The sequence below is a fragment of the Danio rerio genome, chromosome 22 (assembly GCF_052040795.2).
Source record: "Danio rerio strain M-AB ecotype USA chromosome 22, GRCz13ab, whole genome shotgun sequence".
Lineage (NCBI taxonomy): Eukaryota > Metazoa > Chordata > Actinopteri > Cypriniformes > Danionidae > Danio > Danio rerio.
The window spans coordinates 1625651-1647752 of NC_141042.1; the positions used below are offsets into that span (position 1 = coordinate 1625651).

The following is a 22102-nucleotide window of genomic DNA, read 5'->3' on the forward strand; positions in this document are numbered from 1 at the left end:
ATTAGTGCTGTCAATTGATTAAAAATAATTAACTAATTAATCGCACCTTTTTAAAAAAAATGAATCGCGATTAATCGCATTTAAAATACTGAAACTTGTAATTTTGCCTATTTAAATGTAAAATTAATGTAAACGCAAGAAAAAATATTTAAATTCAAAATATAATGGTTTAATAGAATTTTTGTTTAACTTGTAACACAGATTTCTTCATGTAAAAAACATACCCACAATAAACCATCAAGATCCAGCTTGACAGCCATATTTATTACAGAAATTAAAACACAGGCATGTTAATGACATTTAAATTTCAAAACAATCAATGCCAATAAAGAAAACATTGATTTCCATGTTGGATTCTAAGTGGACTGCAAAAAAATGCCAAAATACAGGAATTGCAGATATGAAAAATGAAAAATTATAATAATAAACTATAGATTAAAAACTGTTGCACTCATTGTAAAGTTTTATTGCTGTGAGTTGAGAACATTAGTTATAGTGTAGAAACAATTTAGCTTAATCCTCCTTTATATTCATCCATTGCTAAGACTAGGAGTATCCCGCAAGTGCACAGAGACTCCCAAATGCCCGCAAATGAATAATAATTTCTTGCAAACCGGTCGTTAAATACATTGCACACCCCTCTCGCCCCTACTCAGATACGTCGCTCACTCCACCCCTGACACCCCTCAACGGGCCTGACACAGACACACACACAGACAGACACACACACACAACGCGCTGCAGACGTTTTGGCCCCAACGGCCTTCCATACTGGAGCGACTCCCCTCAGATTCAACACGCATGATCACGTTCATCAAATTTACTAAGCGTCCTAAAGTATTACTGTATTTCACAAGGATTCTGACACAACAACGCGAAGCATACGCTTTCATTGCGTTTAATGAGGAAACATGCTAAACTTGGAGGGCTCATGCTGAAAGGCAGAGTAATGCCCTGTCTTTGACAGCTCGCGACTTCACCAGACGTTCTGCAGCAGATCGCTGTGCCGTTCACACTACATGACTTGACTTTGTGTCTTTTAATCTCTGTGGTGTTCACACTACGCAACACTCCGTGAACGATCCACAAGAGGGGGGTCACACACTACATGATCTGACAACATCTCATTCCCCATCAGCTCATTCAAGCTACCAAATCACAGCCAATGAAATTTTGAGGGAGGAGTCGTCAGAAAAAGCTGAACACTATTGGCTGCTTGTGTGCGGATGACATCACTGACAGCGTTTCAAGCTTTGGAGAAAGCATTTAAAAACATCGTCAAATCAGCTGATCTATCAGCGCATTAATCACTCATCTGCAGGTTCCAGTGGATAGATACACAGAGAGTTTTTAATTTTTGTAATTTTATTACTCTTTGAAATAAAACTAACATATTTATAACACCCTGCCGTTTTCTAACTATCAGTGTATTTCTTTCTGACATTGTTATTTTTTTTTATTACAAAACAGTAAAGAACTGAGCATTTCTGCCTTAAATTACCATATTGGTCAAAATGACTGCATGCATGTCTGATACTTTTCACTGACTTTAAATATGTGTGCATTTTCTTGCCTGGCAACTTCCTGCTAACATAAACAAAACTTTCCGATGGCAAAAACATCAACTTACTTCAGATATCTTTCAAAACAGCAGATTCTGTGCCTTGAAATAGCTCCTGTTTGAAAGTGAAAATGAAAGCCAAGCCTTTAAGTGTTTTAGTATCTTAACTACATATTTATAGGCTGTATTACCAAAAAAATATTATATTTTTAGGGTAATGGTGTCATTAAATATGATGCCAGACATTCAAAGCTTAATTTTAATATCTCAATAATAGCTTTGAATGTAAACATGTTGTGACAGTATGGCGTTTTATATGAGAACGGTCAGAATGAGCAGTATGGTAATTCTAATAGTTACAGAATTCTAGTTCCACTGTTAATATATCCTACTCTCATGTCTGTGCTAACGCAGAATGAAGCGAGTGCACCGATGCCCATTCTGACCAATCACAGATGTTTCTGCTGAGCTCCTGAACACACAGGCGTTCAGCTCATGCTGATATGCTCTCTCATTGGCTGTAGCTCGTCACTACATCTGACCACACGTGGGGTTGAGTCGGCCGACTGCTCTGGAATATTTAGCATGCTGAATGTTGGATTTCCGTCAGCGAGGTGTCGGCGACGCGTCAGCGAGCCTCGTTGATGCGTTGTTCAGTAGTTCACATAAAGAGCGGCGAGCGCCGAGCGCCGAGCACCCGCAGATTTCTTCCCGATCACAGCCCGATCTGTCGGCGAGCTCGTTAACTTCCAAATCGGGCTCAAATCAGGCTTAAAATCCTCTAGTGTGAACTAGGCATTAGACACCAATACTCCGATTTTAATATGATGAAGATAATACTCTTATTAAAATTCTACCATGTAGCCTCAAAAGGAACCTTACCTTAAAGGAACACCGAGTCATGAAATGCGGAGGATTTTCTTTCTGTTCGCCATGCGGTATCAACTTACAACAGAAGTCGAAAGTTAAAAATGAAACACCCGAAATTGCATGAAACTCTGGATAACCTGTGATGCGACTAATTGTTTTATACTGGAACTTGCCTTCAGAAAGTGCTTCCTTGGTCGTATCCACATTTATTGCATGTTGAACACACGACCACCACAACAGGAAGTAAAAAAAACCTGAACTGCGTTAATTGCGTAAATTTTTTAACACGTTAATTATTTAAAATTAATCGCATGCGTTAACGCGTTAATTTTGACAGCGCTAAATTAAATGCAATTAAAATACACTTAAATACCCGCAAAGACATTTTTAGTACATTGTTATTTTTGTGTGATAAATAAAAGTTTGATGGTTTTACACTATAAATATACTAATTAAAAGTATGTTTACTTCAGTAGGACTTTAGTACACTTGACAAAAGTATACCAAATACCAGTAATACTTAAATAAATTTTTAGTGTACTACAATAAAGTACACTACAGAAAAAAAACATCCAAGAGTTTTATTAGTGTGCTTTTCAAGTGTGCTTAAAATGCTTTAAACATTAGTTGATTTCTAGTACACTGTTTACATACTAATCCCAAGTTTAAAATAAGTCTCTGATGTAATCCCCACAGTAGATGGCGGTAATGCTCTGTTTAAGAATGGGAACCGCCTATAATACAAGAAGAAGAACCAGCGCTTCTCCGGTCTCAATCGCCATATTGTAAAATAAGCTAACCGTATTTTCCGATCCAAGGAAGCCGAGGTGAGCAGTTTTTGGTGTTTTAATATCAGTTTTTTACTCAGATGTGAAGCATTTCCCAGTTTTAAGCAGCTGTGTGCAGGGTCGTGTCATAACGCGTTTCACAGAGGATGTCTCCATTAATACGGTCGGATGTTTCCGCTTTTCTCCACACATTTTGCGTGGCACATGCAAAGATAGCGAGCTAGCTTAGCATCTCATTGTTGTTCTTTGTAATCTTAGTTATATTAGCAAAGCATTTTTTACATTGATAAACATAAACTGCACTGCTGTCTGTAGTTTGTTGTATTTTAAATATAGTGGTGTGAGAAATAATGTTTTCTTTAACACTCAAGATGAAGTGAGCTGAACTGTTGAAGATTCTGAGTGTTTATGAGGCTCTTCAGTTATTCAGAGCTGCTAAAATCCTCTTTATTTCATGTCAATAGTTTCTGTTTTTACCTCATTCAGTATGGTCATATATTAAGGTCATTTTATTGTCGTCAATTACAGTCCTAAAACATCATATTTACATGACTGTCATTGCAGTGTTTATTATAAATCTGTGATCAAAGATGTCTGATAAATAACATTAAACTTAAACATGATGAAAAACTAGCTTTATTAGATCAGAAATCAGGGTATTCGCGGGGTCTCAAAGTATTAAAATGTCCCGATCCTTCAATTTTTAGGCCTTAAAAAGTCTTAAATCCACTCAAATATTGTGTTGTCTGTCTTAAATCTTTTTTTTTAACACTTTTTAGTTTTCCTTTGTTCATGTTTAGCTGCCCAATCTGGCCATTAACACCCACACAATCACCAACAATCCATCCCGATAAAACAGAACTCTTTATTTAAAAATAGCATTTAATTACTTTGATTACAGTAACATTGGTTTAAAAGTTATTCATTTGTTTGCTGAGGATACTAACCTGACCAATATTTTTTTTTTTATTATTAAATTAATATTACTGTATTAAAATCTATTAAATTCTCATATTTTTGTAAGCCTAAAATTTAATTGATAATGGTCTTAAAAATAGTTTCAAAAGTCTTAAATGTAACTTGCAAAAACCCAGGAAATGGAAAGAGCTTTTATTTCCAGGTATGTTTACACATAAGAGAAATTTTTTTTTAATTATGACTGAAGCATCCACAGAATAACAAAACGACAGACAAAAAAGAAGAAAACAACAGCCTAATAAAGGAAACAAAAACTTAGTAGCTAGAGAACACAAATTGACTAATGTTACTAGAGATGCCTGTAGCCAGCTTGGTGAATTTTTTGAGGTTTATTTCATTATTTTAATTAATTATCTTTAAAGATTTAATTATGAGGTTTAAATACTGCATTTTAGTGACATTTTAAGCACTTTTCTGCTGGATTAGCTTGTATGATCATCATAACCACACTTTTTGATCTAATTAAAACATTTTCTAAAGTTTAAGAATAGAGAAATTTCATGCAAATGTCAACCTGAAAAAGAAAGTTTTCTCCAAAACAGAGAAATCTTTTCTACATTTTTTTTTCTTTGTGTTAGCAAGTATTTTACAGTGTTTAAAAATGCTCACAAATGTCTCTGTTAGTGTTTTCAAACTATAGTATTTGATTTACCAATGTCACACAAGTGCTAATTCGCACATCTGTCACATCCATAATGTAAAAGTGTCACGTTTATAACAAAGCTCTTCCCTCATGAATGCAAAAATGGCAAATGAAATAAACGATGTTTGTTCTATAGAGAGCAACTCTTAACCTTTTGATGAACCTTATTTATTTTGGGTTAAGCAGTTTAATTCACTGAATTTCTACAAAGTATGTTGCAGACTTTTTATTTATTAATTATTAATTAATAAACATTAATGCCTGTTTATTTTCCTCATTTAAAGTATAACATATGCTTGCAGAGTAATATTTTTATGATCCCTTAACTCCGTGTTAGATTTTCTGGAAAATATAAACAGATGTTTCAATATATGTATGCTTTTGTATACATTTATCAAGTAAATTGAAAAGCAAATTGGCCAGCACATTCAACTTTCGGTGTCCCAAATTCTGTACCGAGAGCCAACCGCTTGGTCTTAAAGCTTTTTTTTGATGTGTTATTTTCACAATTTATTATGTCATAGCAGTGAAAATAGCACAAATGAGCTCAAGCATGGGACAAATTCTGAACCTTTGTCAGTGAGGGCTGGGTTTTTTGTAACCACCTGAATAGAGCTGGGCGATTTGGCCTAAAATCAAAATCTCGATTAATTGAATATTGTAACTATTTCAATTAATGAACAATTATTTTATTTATTAATTTATTTTGTTATTATTTTATATTTCACTGACAAGTTTTGTACAGTAAATGTGCTCGCATTACAAGTGAGAGATTTCTGAGTGTAGGGTGCATTGCTTTATTTTAAAATAATTGAAGTAAACACACACTATCTACCATCTATGATTGATTATTGAACATCAACGCTGAATAACTTAAATTAAAACATGCATTGCCTAAAACGCGGCTCTCCCCGCCGCCCACCCTCGTCACCACTACCGAACCGACCAATCACGGCTTGCGCTATACATCATTGTGGCGTGAAGTTACTTTTTTTTTTTTTTTGAAAGGTGTATGGGTATGCGAATGCTGTGCCAGATCATACGCGTGTTCTTGGCAGAAGTGTAATATCAGAATAATATAATAAGTGTAAATCAGAATGTAAGTAATAATTAGCCTTAACAGAGCGGAAGGGAAAGTAATTAAAAAAAATAGATTGATTATATTTTGTCGATTTCGATTACTTTTCAATTAATCACCCAGCCCAACACCACAACTTCACCATATAGAAAATATTGTATGTACAGCTGTATTTTGTGAAAATTAAAAATGTAATTTATTGTCTATGATTTATAAATATATATATATATATATATATATATATATATATATATATATATATATATATATATAACTTATTTATATATTAAATATACATATATATTAAACTAATTTTTATCCTTTTTATGGGATCTTAGTGTAAATAAGTAGGAGGATATAAATCGTTCATTAATATATAAAGCTAAGCCAGTAACTGATTTATTTTTAACTTTGCAGGTCTGCTCCTCCTCCTCCAATTCAGCTGTAAATATTGGAAGATTCCCATCAGTCTACAAGTGAAGACGAGCATCAGACCCTCAGGTTAAATCCACAGTTAAATCTGACGTAACATCATGAGTTTATTGAACGACAGTGAGAAGATGAGTGATCCAGAACCCTCCGCAATTAAAGAGGAAGAGACTGAAAAACCAACAGGTTGGTGTTTATTCCTGATTCTTCAATAATGCGCGAACGTTTCTTCCATAGTTACCCTGTATCTTATTTGTCTTCCTGTAAATGCTTTCTATGCAATAGTCAGTGAAATTAGAATTGATCGACATCAAATGGCCAAAATAAATATGATTTTAAGTGTTTATTTTGCTTTTATACTTGTATCTGGTTTATAAATTGAAATGAGCAGAATATTGTTTTATTTTTGGATGTTTATCTGTAATTGACTACAGTAGCTGGTTGTGTTGTTTGTGAACAAAAAAATATTCCATTTATTAGAGTTTTTAATGTAATTTAGTGTCCTAATGTTATTTAAATGTATAGAATCTATCTTAATAGATCTATGATGCATTTTGATTTAGTTGTTTACTGAACAGGATTGTTTCCGAAAAACGACTTGCACAAGTTACAAGGTAGCCTGTTGGGTGGGGGGTTTATTTCATTTAATACATCTAGAAATGGATTTATTTATAAAATTGACTACATTTTTGTCTGTTAAATATTCTGCTTCGCTTCATAATTGTTTGTGTTTAGACTTTCAGAAAATTGTTTTTTTTTTTATTGAAAAAGCCTCTCCTGTCAGCCGAACACAAAGCTACAAAAATAAATATGACCTGACATGTGACATTTGGAATAGTCTAGTATAAAATTCAACTTTACGATACGAGTAATTTTATTTTAAAGTAAGAATATAGTTAATTAAATAGGTACTTATTTTGAAAAAATCAACATAAAGGACTTAATTTAATAAATAGTTAAGAAATGAAAAGGATCTACCTCATTTATGACCTTTTTTCCCTTTATTTAATTGGACTGATTTGGATTTATTTGTATTTTAAACTCTTTTTGGCCGATGGCTGATGCCCATGTCTTTTGCTGTTTGTGTGTGTTTGAGAGGTGTTCATTTCAAGAGTCCACTTTGTACATCATCTTCCCCATAGACTGCAGCTTCTTACCATACATTAAAATTGTGATTTATATGAACGGCAATGTTTAGATTTTTCTATTTGTCTCATGCATTCACATGGCATGAGTTTGCAGGTCAGAGTTCATCAGCTTTGAGCGTAGTATTATTTAAAATGTGGAAATTTTCACACAAGCTTGCATTTCTGATCTGGTGCATCTGTATGTTTATGAAGACCCAAACATTAAGTTCTGTTACATAAAATAACGCTTAATTTCAGTATTTCACATGTAACCAAGCAACAATAAAAGTCATTAACATAATAATAATAATAAAATACATTTGAAAGTGCCCACAAGATTATTTACAAGAATCTTCCTTTTTTCATAGCTTGTAGCTATTTGTCATCTTTAGAGCACGCCAACAATGCATGAAGCCATAAACAAAAGAATGCAAACAATGCGTTATATTAGCAGCATGTCAACAGTACATCATGCAGCCAAATACATTAATCATATGCTCACACTTAATGTGCAGTGTCTTATTATTCTTCTAGTTAAATGTCAAGTTACAGACCAGCATAAAGGTATATACTGCCACCTACGATCAGGATGCGTGTAAAATCATGCTTTAGCGAGGCTTGTTTGCCTCCATATGGCCTTTGTTTTGGGTGCATCAGTGTTATGATGTACTAGAAGGCGTCTAGAATTTGAGAAAAATCTGCGGCACTTCAGAAAAATGTGAGATCAGCAAAGTATTCTTCATTTTGCGATAAATTCAGCGATCGCTAAATCCTGGAGGAACTGACTACGGCTATTCTAGGAGTTCTAGAAATCTAATTTGTGCCAGAACAAGCCGAAACCTCTGAAATCTGATCCGGCACTTTAATTTACCGATCCCCCTCCTTCCGCGATTTCCAAACCCTTTTTCGTCCGTGACTCCTCAACCCTCTTCATCCGCGACACAAATGACGATGACTTCAATGGTGGATTATTAAAAGTATGCAATATTCACTGTATAAAAGATCCAACTTGTGATGTTGACAAATATGCTTATACTCACTTTTTTTCTAATGGCAGCAAAAAACCTTTAAAATTCTGTCATTTTGGTCAAAGAGATAAGAGAACAGTTCAATGTCTTTTTATTTGTGGATACCCCCAATAACAACATAAATATTAGCTTTTATAAAACAAACCAAAATTATGAAAGAATCTCAGAACAAAGACTAGGTACATGCCCTACTGATTTCCTATACGTTTTGCCGACGAATCATTGAAGATTTACGGTTGTGTGCTGGCCGAGCTGTTGTTCTGTGGACATTTCCGCACCTCAACATGACGCAACACAAAATTAAATGTGATTGTTTGAATAACCCTGGTGTCCTGCAGATTCTAGCTCTAGCTTGCCTCCATACTCTTGCTCGGATGTTTCTAGAAAGCCTTGTACGAGCTTGATTAGCTAGCCCAGGTGTGTCTGACTGGGGTTGGAACTAAACTTTGCAGGACACCGGCCCTCCAGGACCAAGTTTGGGCACCCCTGGGTTAACCTGTCAGTCATAGAACACCATGAGCGGTCCATGATCATTCAAAGCTAATGTTCCCAGACCTTCAGCCATCAGTCTGAGGTAGATGAGGTGTAAATATTTGTTTTATTTTGTAACATCTGAGTGTTCATAGTCTTGTCCAAGTAAGATGGAGAAATTTGAGGACACTAAACAGTAGTCCACACACATTTATTGCTGGTTCAAACGAGCCCATAAAATGGCACAAAATGGTACAAAACTCTTTTAGAACACTCATTTGTACCTCTTGTAGACTTTAACCAATCAAACCAATGCAAAGTTAGTAATCAGTGGAAGAACGACCAGTTATCTTCTGGACAAACTCTCTCTCTCCGCGTGTGACCGCACAATAAGACATAAAATCTGAAAGTTTGACGGACTGCCAGCAATGTGAACCAAGCTCCAGCCTCTTGGAAAAATTAGCTGCAAGTGACCACAGAGGAATGGCATACAACCTAAAAGTCTTGAACCAAATTTGACTTACTGCAAGCAATGCATACCAACCTTCTGCTCTGCAAGTAGAGAGACCAGACAACCCTTAACAGAGCGGCTCTGATTGGTTCTGTTAATAATTTTAACGCACCAAATTTCTAGGCGCAACCTCGGGCCTGTTCGGGGACCGCAAGATTACATATCTGCTGTTTGCAGATGATGTTTTCCTGTTGCCTTCATTGAACCTGACGCGTCTGGGGTGGTTTGCAGTTGACTGATGCAGTGGGAATGACAATCAGCATCTACAAGCTGAGGCAATGATGCTCAACCATAAAATGGTGTCTTGCCATCTCCAGGCTTGAGCAGATTTCTTACCCCCTTCCAGGTTGGAGGAGAGTCCTTGCCCCAATTGCTCAAGTATCTCTGGGTCATGTTCAAAAATGAGGGAAGGATGGAATGTGAGATTGACTGAGGGATTGGTGCACCAGCAATGAATTCAATGTACTGATCTGTTGTGAAGAAATAGGTGAGCCAAAGGCAAATCTCTAGATTTACTAGTCAATTTATGTTCATACACATCTATAGTCATTACCTTTGAGTCATGCTGAAAGGACAAGATGTCAGATACAAGTGGCAAAATGAGTTTCCTTCGCTGGGTAGCTGGGAGGACCCTTACACATATGGTGAGGAGCTCTGTCACTGGAGTAGAGCCATTGCTCCTCCGCATCGAGAGGAGTCAGTTAAGGTGGGTTTCTGATGCCTCTTGTACGCCTACCTGAGGAGGTGTTCTGGGCTTGTCCCACATAGAGGAGTCCTCAGGGAAGAACCAGGACATGTTAAAGGAACTTTCTCACAGCTTGCCTGGGAATACCTTGGGATGCCTCTTAAAAGCTGGATGAAGTGACCGCAGTTGGGAAGTTTGGTATTCCTTGTGGAGACTACTGCTCCTAATTAAACACTTGATGATTGATGGATGGAACTTAGCAATCATCTTGTGTTGTCATAAAATGTGTGGAGAAGGTGACCCAGAATGATGTCGAGCAGGGATCACCAAACTTGTTCCTGGAGGTCCAGTGTTCTGCAGATTTTAGCTCCAACCCTAATCAAACACAACTGAACAAGCTAATCAAGTTCTTACTAGGTATACTTGAAACACCCAGGGAGGTTTGTTGAGGCAAGTTGGAGCTAAACCCTCCAGGGCACCGGACCTCCAGGAACGATATTGGTGACCCCTGATGAAAAGCATATGTCTCAAACTCAATTCCTTTAGGGCCACAGCGCTACACAATTTTGCTTCAACCCTATCAAACACAGCTGATCCAAATAATTGAGTCATGAACACGTGTTTGATCGGGGTTGGAGCAGGAATTGAGTTTGAGACCTGTGGTGTAGAGCAGCAGTCACCAATCTCAACTTGTTTCAAGTATACCTAGTAAGACCTTGATTAGCTTGTTCAGGTGTGTTTGATTATGGTTGGAGCTAAAGTCTGCAGGACACCGGCCCTCCAGGAACAAGTTTGGTGATCCCTGATGTAGAGGTTAGTGGAGGCAATGCACATAGGCATAATCCCTCCCACACTAAAGTGGTACTAAACAGCAGGGAAGAGCGGGTTGAGTTCTACTATGCAGTGTTGTTCCATTCTGCTGTCTGTACACTTAAATGTATAGCAATAACTTTTGCCTGCTTTAAGACTTCTAAAGCTTCCTCAATAACTTTTTTTTTTTTTTTATTGAGTCAGATATATATATTTTTTTAATTAAGCTTCCGGTCTTACACATTTCTCTGTGATGTAATATATTGAATTTAATTTTGATTTCAGACCTGACGATGAAGAATGACCAGACACTTCATGTCAGTAAAAGTGTGACCTGCGACGTGTGTGGAAAGAATTTCAAATGCAAACGGAGTCTCGAGTTTCACTCGACGATTCACACGGGAGAGAAACCGTACACGTGTACCGTGTGTGGGAAGAGTTTCAGACAGTCGGCATACCTTAATCAACACATGATGATCCACACCGGAGAGAAGCCACACAAATGTGATCAGTGCAGCAAAATGTTTATAAAGGCATCAGAGCTGAAGGACCATCGTAGAGTTCATACAAACGAGAAGCCTTACTCGTGCTCCGTGTGCGGGAAGTGTTTTACACATCTGCAGATTTTAAAAAGACATGAGGTGATTCACACTGGTGTGAAAGAGTTTATGTGCTTTGCATGTGATAAGGCCTTTCTTACAGCGGGACATTTGAAACGGCACCTGATGATCCACACTGGCGAGAAGCCTTACAAGTGTTCACACTGTGAAATGAGATTCACCCGGACAGAATCCATGAAAGCACATGAGAGGATTCACACCGGAGAGAAACCGTACAAGTGTTCACACTGCGACATGGGGTTCAGTCGGTCGGAATCTCTGAAAATGCATGAAAGAATTCACACTGGAGAGAAACCTTTCAAGTGTTCCTTCTGCATCATGACATTCAGCAGGTCAGAATCCCTGAAAACACATGAACGGATTCACACTGGAGAGAAGCCTTATGGGTGCTCGTATTGCGATAGCAGATTCAATCTGGCTAAAGATCTGAAAATACACGAGAGGATCCACACTGGAGAGAAACCTTACCAGTGTTCGTACTGCGAAAAGAGATTCAGTCAGCTGCAAAACCTGAAAACGCATGAGATGAGTCACACTGGAGAGAAACCGTTCAAGTGTGCGTTCTGTGAGAAGCAATTCACCAGGTCCGAATCCCTGAAAGCACACATGAGGATTCACATCGGAGATAAGCCTTACAGTTGTTCATACTGCGAAAGCACTTTCAGTCTGTCAAGAGATCTGAAAATACACGAGAGGACTCACACCGGAGAGAAACCGTTCACATGTGATCATTGTCTGAAGAGTTTCTCGCAATTATCAAACCTTAAACAACACATGATAGTCCACACTAGAGAGAACGCACACAAGTGTGATCAGTGTGACGAAGCATATTCGTGTGCTTCAAAGCTAAAGGCCCATCTTAGAGTTCACACAAGGGAGAAGCCGCATTCATGTTCTGAGTGTGGACAGAGTTTTACGCTGATGTACGATTTAACCGAACATCAGAAATCACACACTGCTGAAGTTTCATTAGAGCAGGACATCGAAGCAGATGATCACTGCTGACATCAAATTCGTTGAGTGTGGTAAGTCTATTTTTTGTATATTTTCCCACTGAAATTATATGGTTGGTAGAAATCAATAATAACTGTATCACTATGATTGATTACAACAAAAACATAATGACAACTAGCTATTGGTAAATCATCACTGGCAGCAGCCATACCACTTCTTATAAACAAAACCGATTACCCTACCACTCGTTAAGCAAAAGTACGGCTGCGTCCAAAACCGCACACTTCCATACTATACAGTACGTTAAAATCAGTATGCGAGCTGAGTAGTATGTCCGAATTCATAGAATTCGAAAATCGGTATGCGAGAAGTGCCCGGATGACTTACTACTTCCGGTGAGATTCTGAAGTGCGCATCCCATGCACTCTGCGCTATCCCATGATGCCCCGCGAGCGAATTCATGAATGGGAGTGAGGCGACGCAAATGACGCAGGTAGGTCGCATGACCATGACAAAATGGCGGATGTAGTACGTCCGAATTCCATTTATACTTTTCACATTTGTACAGAATAGAACATACTTTTCTAACGGCCGAGTAGTGTGTTTACATTCAAATGCAGTACCTACTGAGTAGTAGGCGGTTTCGGACGCAGCCTACATCTCAGAATGTCATTGACATAGTGGCTGGCTGCTTTTGCTTATGCTTGCAGACAGGACTTCATCTCCATTAGTCATCATTGTTAAATGTACTGTGCTTTCGGGAAGTATTCGAATCAGAAGAATTCATAGAGCCTCCCTTTTGACATTTGATGCAATATTCAATTTCCTATAATGACAATGTGAAAGTGTTGGGTTTGAAATCTTTGCAGGTTCTTAAAGCAAGAGTCCACTAGTATCAGTTGACAAGGATTTTTAGACCTTTTCAGTGATGTTCAGGTCTGGGCTCTGGCTGGGCCACTCAAGGACATTCAGAAAGTTTTTGCACAGCCTCTACTTTGATGTATTGGCTGTGTGCTTAGGGTTTTTGTCCTATTGATAGATGAAACATCTTCCCAGTTTGAGGTTGAGTGCCTTGAAGCAGGTTTCAATCAAGAAGGTCTCTGTTCACTGCTGCATTTATCTTTCCCCTGACTAATCGTCAAGTTCCTGCTATGATAAACATCCCCACAGCGGATGCTGCTACGCCATGGTCACTGAAGAGATGGTATCGCTCAGTTGACTAGCGCTGCCTGCTTTTCTCCAGACAAAGGGTTAACTTTGTTTCATCAAACCTGAGAATTGTTTCTCATTGCATGAAAGTTCTTCAAATACCTTTTTGTCAAATACATTTTGCCCATCAGATGAGAAGTGCCACTGTGGCACACTATTCCACATTGGTTTCTATTTGTCTTAAATAGGCACCATTGGAACTTTGTAGAAGTGCTTTGAAGACCGCACAATGCAGTGGCACTTCAGAATCTCAGAATCTCTCTGCGAGCAATCATACAGGTGTGGATAATCTGTACTAGCTCGGCTACCTGCCCCCCAGTGTATATTCATCTTCCTAACTTAGTTATCTTATGTTGAATGTTGACCTCTGTGGATATGAGATACAAATCAACCACAATTCAGTGAAGACTCCAGAGTTCCAGAACACAGCATCTGATCCTGCCAGAACTAACTTTTTGTTGGCTGGTATTTCTTCAAATTTACATCATTTCAGTTTTGTTTGGAGCATCCCTTAAGACAGGTGTGCTCAATCCTGTTCCTGGAGATCTAACATCCTGCAGATTTCAGTTGCTACCCATATCAAACACACCTGCCTGTAATCATCAAGTGCTGTTCAGGTCCTAATTAATTGGTTCAGGTGTGATTGATATGGGTAGAAACTGAAATCTGCAGGAAGGTAGATCTCCAGGAACAGGATTGAGCACCCCTGCCTTAAGATCTCAGATCTGTGCCGGTGGCCATTTTAATGGAGTGCTATTGGTGCAACTTAATTTATGGAGGCTTCATGTCTGCAGAACTTTCTGTGCCTTTATACAATCTTGACTCTGTGATCTACAGACAATTCCTTGTTCGTCATGGCTCAGTTTGTGCTCTGATAACTTAGTGTACTCTAATCAAGTTGTAGGAACATCTCGAGATGCACCTGAGCTCAGTTTAGTGCAGGGGTGTTAAATGTAGTTGCTGGAGAGCCGCATCCCTGCCTAGTTTAGTTCCAATCCTTTTCCAACACACTTACCTGTAGGTTTCAAACAAGCCTGAAGGACTCGATTACTTTGATCAGGTGTGTTTTAAATAGAGTTGGAACTAAACTGTGCAGAGCAGCGGCCCTCCAGGAACTGAGTTTGACACCTGTGGTTTAGAGTCTCACAGCAAAAGATTTGAATACTTGCTTATTTTCCTTTTAATTCATGAATTTGCAAAGATTTCAAACAAGCTTCTTTCATGTTGTGATTTAAGGGGTATCTGTAGAAGTTTGAGAAATTATAAATTGAATCCATCTTCGAATATAATAATGACTACCAGCCCTGTTCTTGGAGATCTACCTTACTGCAGTTGCAACCCATATCAAACACACCTGCCTGTAGTTATTAAGTGCTCTCCTGGTGAGTTTGATCAGGGTTGGAGCTGACCTCTGCCGGTTCTCCAGGAGCAGGGTTGAGCAGCCCTGCTGTTATACAAAAGTTTGAAGAAATTTGTTCATGAAAGGTGCTTCAATATTATGGTTATTTTTGCAGCTGCTGACTACTTTTAAATGTCCTTTTTGCTTATCGTTTTTCTGTGGATTATTAGGGTTAATCAAAATACTTTCCTCTTGTTTCTTTCATTGCAGATCTGATGGTGGAGAATTGAGAATGGAACCAACATAGGGAAAACTGGAAAACAAACTGAACTTATTTTTACAGAAAAAGAGCCTGGAGATATTTCACCTGCAGTCACTGTGGAAAGAGTTTGGCGATCTTTAAGACTCACGTGGAGATCAGCACACAAATAACACCATTGTGTTTCATAACTCAACTTCTGTACTGGACTATTGGAGTACTCTCTTGGTCTTTCAATCCAACACCATGATGCCCCTGCAGCTGATCCTGAATCAGCAGTGAGAGCGGTTGAAATGAACTGAAAAGAGTGCATGTCTTACGCCTCAATTTATACTGGCTGCCAATCGCCGAATTCAAGACCCTTTAAAAACTTCCAAGGAGAGTTACAAAGGCTTATTACAAGTCTTTTGAAAATATCTATGCATATATTATAATCTATGTCAGTGATGTTACGATATATATATATAGGGTTCCTCAATTGATAAAAGGTTGTTGTTTAGTAGTCCAACTATTGATACTAGCTAGCATATTTTATCTTATTTGTAGTGTGGCAGAATGAAACTGCAGGTCGTCAACGCTTCACCTTCACTTTGTGTCCGTCAGCACCGCTTAAGTGGCATTGCTCACTGTAGAAATTGGGAGTTCATCAGCTTTTCAAGTGCCACTGAAAGCGTCAGCAATCAGATTGCTTTATGCAACTACCCCAGCTCAGGCAGTAGCCGATTGCGGACTAATTTCATTGGCGATCACGTCAGCCCCAACCTCAGACACATCCTCTGTCAAGCGTTGATGCTTAAGCCCCATGTGAATCAGGCATTAGAGCAGGTATGATATGTAGTAGTGGATTAATAATATTATTATTGTATTTATTTTTTGCTGCCTTATTGAAGATGCACCGATCGACCAGTCGATGACCAGAATCGGACCTTTTTTACTTTATTATTATTATTATTATTATTATTATTATTATTATTATTATTCTTTTTATTAGCCTTTGCATGACTGTTAACCGGCCGGTCATCTGTTTGATTAGCTTTTTACAAACAATCACTCGGGTTAATTAAAGCTGTTCCAGGTTACGAATGCTCATTTTGACGAGTTACTCGTTAATCAACGGCAAACGTTTTGACCGATTCAGATTGAAAATTCAAATGCAGTTTTGGTTTTTCCGTTCAATCTGTGTTTAATACATTAGCTACACGAGTAACTATTCTGCTAGACACTCAAAACTGCTTTCAGAGAAAGGAAAGTGCTTTACCAGAGCAAGATACAAGATCAAAGATATCAGAAATTATTCATCGTCGAAAAATAATACAAAACAAAGCATTCGAATATTAATCAAAACATTTCATTAGCGTTTGCTTGTAATCTTTGGACTTTTGTGAAATAAGAAAGTGACTGTACAATTACAGATTTTGTTATTATAGCAGTTTGGGGAAATCTAATGTTTGTATGGATTTCGTATGAAGCAGAAACTGTTGAATGTGGCGTAATAATAACTCCGATGTTAAGTATTGAAAACACAAGCTCATCCAGCTAACCAACATGAACCTGTTAGATCTGTTTGAAGACCACTCTTATGACTCCACATTAAGCTGTGGTATCGTTAAATCATGCCTTTGTTTGTTTGTTTTGAAAGTGCGCCCTCTATCTTTTGCTCTTGCTATTTCTTTTATTTTTATTGACTATAATTTAGTCAAAGTATGTTGTAATATTGCAAAATATTACTCGAACATTACTAAAAGTTGATAAGCAATAATGCCTTACTACAGCATTACAGCAAGCAGTCATTTGTTACCGACGTACATGTTTAGTTTTGCTTTTGGAGCGCATTACATTACAACTCTGTTCGTCAACACTTGATCCCTCCAACCCTCCTTATTCATCTCTTTATTTTCATCTTTGCTTCAAAATATTGTCAAACGAGCAGGTATAATTTGTGGTAGTAGCTCACGCAGTCTGCTCTGTGAAATAAGGAAGTGACTGTAAAATTACAGATTTTGTTAGTAGAGCAGTTTGGGGAAATCGAATGTTATATGGATTTCGTATGAAGCAGAAACTGTCTAACGTGGCGTAATAATAACTCAGATGCTATTAAATATTGAAAACACAAGCTCCTCCAGCCAACCAACATAAACCTGTTAGCTCTGTTTGATTTCACATTAAGCTGTGGTATCGTTAAACCATGCCTTTGACTGTTTGTTTTGAAAGTGCGCCCTCTATCTTTTGCTATTTCGTTTTTTCATTTGATTACTTTTTCGAAAGTGTGTTGTTTTGCGTTACTGAGACTGTGCCAAGTCGAATATTGCTAAAAGTTGAGCAATAATGCCTTACTACAGAATTACAGCAGTCAATTGTTGCCGACGTGCATGTTTAGTTTCACTTTTGGAGCACATTACAAATCCAATCGTCAACATTTTTCTTCCCTCCAACCCTCCTTATTTATCCATCCTTATTTTCATCTTTGCATTTGCTTGTTTAAAAAGAGGTGCACCGTACTAAACGAACCCAGATCTGTCTCTGCATCCACATACTGTTGCTGTTCTGCTGTTTTGAAGTGCTGTTATCCTCTTTGTGAGATAATTTTGGACGACAGCGTGTGCTGGATGAATAAAATGTAAGCTCTATTTGCTTTTACCGTTTAATCTGATAGACTTGTTTGCTTATTATACTCCCATGGTAGAACTTTCAAGTATCTTATTGTATTCTCAATTATCATATTGTATTATTTTTCTCTCTTTTATCAGTAAAGTTTTCTGAGGTTCACGAGTTTCTTGTGCATTTATTTGATTAAGCGGCTCTTGGAAGAATGCAGATTTGACTCGTATAAACCTTCACATCATTAAAGCATTGTTTTAGACTGTATATCTGCATTATTATTATTATTATTATTATTATTATTATTATTAGACTGGTTCTTGCTGCTCAAGAGTTTTATCTGCAACCAGAACTAGCATCTATACATCAGTTTTAGGGCTGAACAATATTGGACAAATCGGACATTGCGATATTTAGTTTTTCTGTGACATATTGTAATTATACTATACATATATATATATATATATATATATATATATATATATATATATATATATATATATATATATATATATATATCGTTATATACAGACACTTTTGACTATTTTGGAGGTCATTAATAATATACTAACGCTAATACTGAAATGGTTACGGCATTTCAGAATGGCCAAAACAACATTTCAGATGTTTTACAGTGTGTTTGGCCTGCTGGTTTGTCCATTCACACCCATTTTTATCATCACATGATCTTTTATAACTAAATCACATTAACTTTTTTAATGCATACTTGAATTTGTTTAGTAAAAGTGTTTCAATCTTAGTTTATGCGCAACTTATCGAATAAATAGTTTATATTTGGCTAGCTGAGAGCATTCTATACTGTACAGGAGACGCAGAGAAGATTGATTGAAAGTGGTCTACAGCCAATCAGGATGCAGAACACGATGCGCTGTAAAAAGAGGTCGCCACAGCGGAATGAAACGCCAACTATTCCAGCATATGTTTTACACAGCGGATGCGCTTCCAGCTGCAACCCAGTTCTTGAAAACACTCATTCACACACATACACTACGGCCAATTTAGTTGATCAGTTCTCCTATAGCGCATGATTTTGGACTGTGAGGGAAACCGAAGCACCCGGAGGAAACCCACACCAACACGGAGAGAACATGCAAACTCCATGCGGAAATGCCAACTGACACAGCTGGGCCTCAAACCAGAAACCTTCTTGCTGTGAGGCAACAATGCTAACCACTGAGCCACCGTGATGCCTGTTCAAAAATATGTTGGGCTGATTACTTTCTAAGAAGCCACATATCGGGAGGACATCTTTATCTTATATTACTACGTTAAAAATCAAGGAACATGGCTTTGAGAACGCACTTAAATTCACTTTGATCAGTGAGTTTGATCTGAGTTTTTGCTTGCAAATGTGTAATTTTATTTTCTGTATTTCTTTTTTCAATCATTTTTTAAAATGTCCTCAGAAGCCACCTTTGTAAATGGCCAACTAAAAATAGATTGGACAATAAAATGCTTGTCCATTTTCAAATAAAAAGCAAATTCAGGAAGTATTTTTATTCTCTGCAGATCAGCTCCTCCTCCACCAGTGAAGCTCCTCCTCCACCAGTGAAGCTCCTCCTCCTTCAGTTCAGCTATAAATACTGGAATATTCCCATCAGTCTACAAGTGAAGACAAGCGTCAGAGCATCAGGAAGAAGTGAAATCTGAAAGACGGAGTTTATTGAAGGACAGAGAGAAGATGAGTGATCCAGAACCCTGCAGAATTAAAGAGGAAGAGACTGAAACAGGTTGGTGTTTACTCCTGATTCCAGAGTTTATGCACTTCTTTCCTGCTTTAATACGTCAATAATACCTTGTGTTGTTTGGACAGTTTGCACGGTCCTAGAGGGCCGGTGTCCTGCAAAGTTTAGTTCAAACTAGTGGTGGGCAAAGCGAGGCTTCGTGAAACACTGAAACAGTCGAAGCAAATGTGTCGAAGCTTCGAAACGTTTCGAAACCCCACTCTAGAGTGACACCTAGTGGTCATTTTTATGTATTGAACTGAAACAGCTTCCGCAAAGAACAGTTGAGCAAATTAAGGCATTAAACCCCACTTTGCAAACTACAGCCTTCAAGTAATATAGTGGGTTCGAATCCAGGCTAATGTTGTTTTGAAATGTTTTAATACCAGTTGGCAATGTTTTGCTCTTGTATCGTTTTGTTTCAACATTGGTCTGACATCCGAATAAACAATTTGTGAATAAATAGGTCTTGTTTTGGTCTTAAAACAGGGATCTAATGCTAGATAAGAAACGGTGGCCTGAAATTATCAAGAATTATTTATATTATTCATTACATTTCCCATTTATTGTATTTTATTAACATCTACCCAAACCCAAAAACTATCACAGTGCTGTAAAATTATTAATTATAGTTTTACAGTGTTACAAAAATGATGCTATATTGATGGCGTAACTGCAGCTGTATCCTATTTAGGCTACACAAAACAGAAACATGATTAAAATACAAGAAACCATCAGAATATTTGTACAAGTCGGGATTCGAACCCAAAATGTAATTTGAAGCACAGTATCAGCATGCACACGTGCAGTCCACTAGGCCGTATGAAACGGGAAGGTTTTTGACCTTGGCAGCTAAATGTAGATTTGCCAGGTCTCAAAATGCTTTTAAGCTGATCCATGCTTTGAATCGCTTTAGTCACGTGACCAGGTGTTTCGAAACACTTTAGTCACATGACTTGGGTGCTTCGGATCATGCTTCGGTGCAGTGTTTCGAAACACTTGTGCTTCGGGATCTCGACACTGTGTCAGTTTCACGTCAGCCATCCCTAGTTCAAACCAAGCCAAGTGGTGCTCGCTGCAGAGCCATTTGAGGAGAGGTGAGCTCCAGAGAGGGGGAGCTTAAGCTTGAGCTCCACCTTTTTTGCACTTCTTCTACGAGTGATGTCACTGGGGGTAGGGTTAGGGGTGGGGTTGGTGTACGCATTAAAACAGCTTACAGGAGGAGGAGCGACAGCTCATGCTCCCCCTCTCTGGAGCTCACCTCTCCTCAAATGGCTCTGCAGCGAGCACCCTCTCAACCAAGCGGCAACCTACCGCTCTTTCTCAGGAAGCCAATACGGAAGTAACTAAAACTGCAATTCATCCGAAATTCCGCTAGTCCTGGCCGCTCCTGGCTCCAAAACAGAGCAAATTTCAATTGAGCCCACTGTTAGAATGGTCAACTTTACAGCAGAAAAAAAGGTGTTTACAGCCTGGTACAAAAAAGATTTTGGCTAATACAGCTAATATTACCCTTCATGACAACTGTGAGGGGGGTGAATTTTTTTATAACTCATCCGTTTTCTTTATATTAAGTTATATTAAGTTTGCATAATTAAGGGCGTGGCCACTTGAGTGACAGCTAGGTCTCGGTCGCCGTCACGTCACCTCAGCTGAATCCTGCAGATTAGCCACTGAACTCGGCATATTTATCATATTTCTGTGTTGTTTTATGTGGCTTTACACAGTCGACTGCCTTTTGGACTTGTTTCCTACAATTATTAGATGGCATGGCATGCTGAGTGAACTTAATTGTGCTCACAAACCATTCACATTGCCTCCGTTTCCCCTGTGAGTAAAGTTATATGCTTATATACCATCTCTATACATGTATTTGTTTTATTTAAGATCATTTATCGTTTATATTTATATTTAGAGCTGTAAAGCACTCCAGAATCTGTCAGATTGATTAGCTGTAGGCTCTAGATCAGTCATCTGAAGCGTTGTCATTCAGTGTTATGCTGGATTTCATCAATAGTCTTGCATTAACTAACACAGACTATATCTGAAGTGTTTGGATGTAATTCGCGTTTTCATCCTGTTGAAAAACGTCATAAGAACAGTGTTTAGTGGCTCAATGTATTACAGCAGTGTTTTTAAAAGTCTAAACACTTTATTGATATAGTGTACAACCAAGCACAAGTGGTCAGAACACAAACGAGTCACAAGTGATAAAGTATTAAGCATTCTCCCAAAGTTAACCAGGTGTCTGAACCAGGTCCAAGCAAAATGCAGCATGCGTCTGTAGCTCCGCCCACTCTCCGCCTCTTTGCCCTTGTTTGGTATCCCGCCGTGGGTGTGATGACGTGCAAACAAAATGGCGACAGTCGGCCGCGCCTACTTGTGGCTTCTTTTGCGCT

General features: G+C 38.1%; 4 protein-coding genes across 5 annotated transcripts in view; all 4 read left to right on the forward strand.

Moving 5' to 3' along the window:
• si:ch73-138e16.6 overlaps positions 1-18126 on the forward strand; it is a 28816-nt gene extending 10690 nt beyond the window's left edge. The window contains 4 exon segments of one of the 2 annotated variants that reach the window (NM_001423280.1): positions 3199-3258; positions 6336-6533; positions 11265-12624; positions 15372-18126. In NM_001423280.1, coding sequence (NP_001410209.1) covers positions 6452-6533; positions 11265-12604 — 1422 coding nt within the window. In that variant the 5' untranslated portion in view covers positions 3199-3258; positions 6336-6451 and the 3' untranslated portion in view covers positions 12605-12624; positions 15372-18126. 2 annotated transcript variants of the gene reach the window in all.
• Positions 1-22102, forward strand: part of LOC147838311 (uncharacterized) — a 441300-nt gene that overhangs the window by 325562 nt on the left and 93636 nt on the right. The gene's annotated exons all lie outside the window — the stretch shown is intronic.
• Positions 1-22102, forward strand: part of zgc:113336 — a gene marked incomplete at its 5' end in the record, with an annotated part of 111634 nt that overhangs the window by 10721 nt on the left and 78811 nt on the right. Inside the window, 1 exon segment of the mRNA NM_001013489.2 lies at positions 19607-19660.
• Positions 21001-22102, forward strand: part of si:dkeyp-53d3.6 — a 109977-nt gene continuing 108875 nt past the window's right edge. Inside the window, exon 1 of the mRNA XM_087302067.1 lies at positions 21001-21533. The gene's annotated coding sequence lies outside the window, so the exon portion shown is untranslated. The remainder of the gene's footprint in view (positions 21534-22102) is intronic.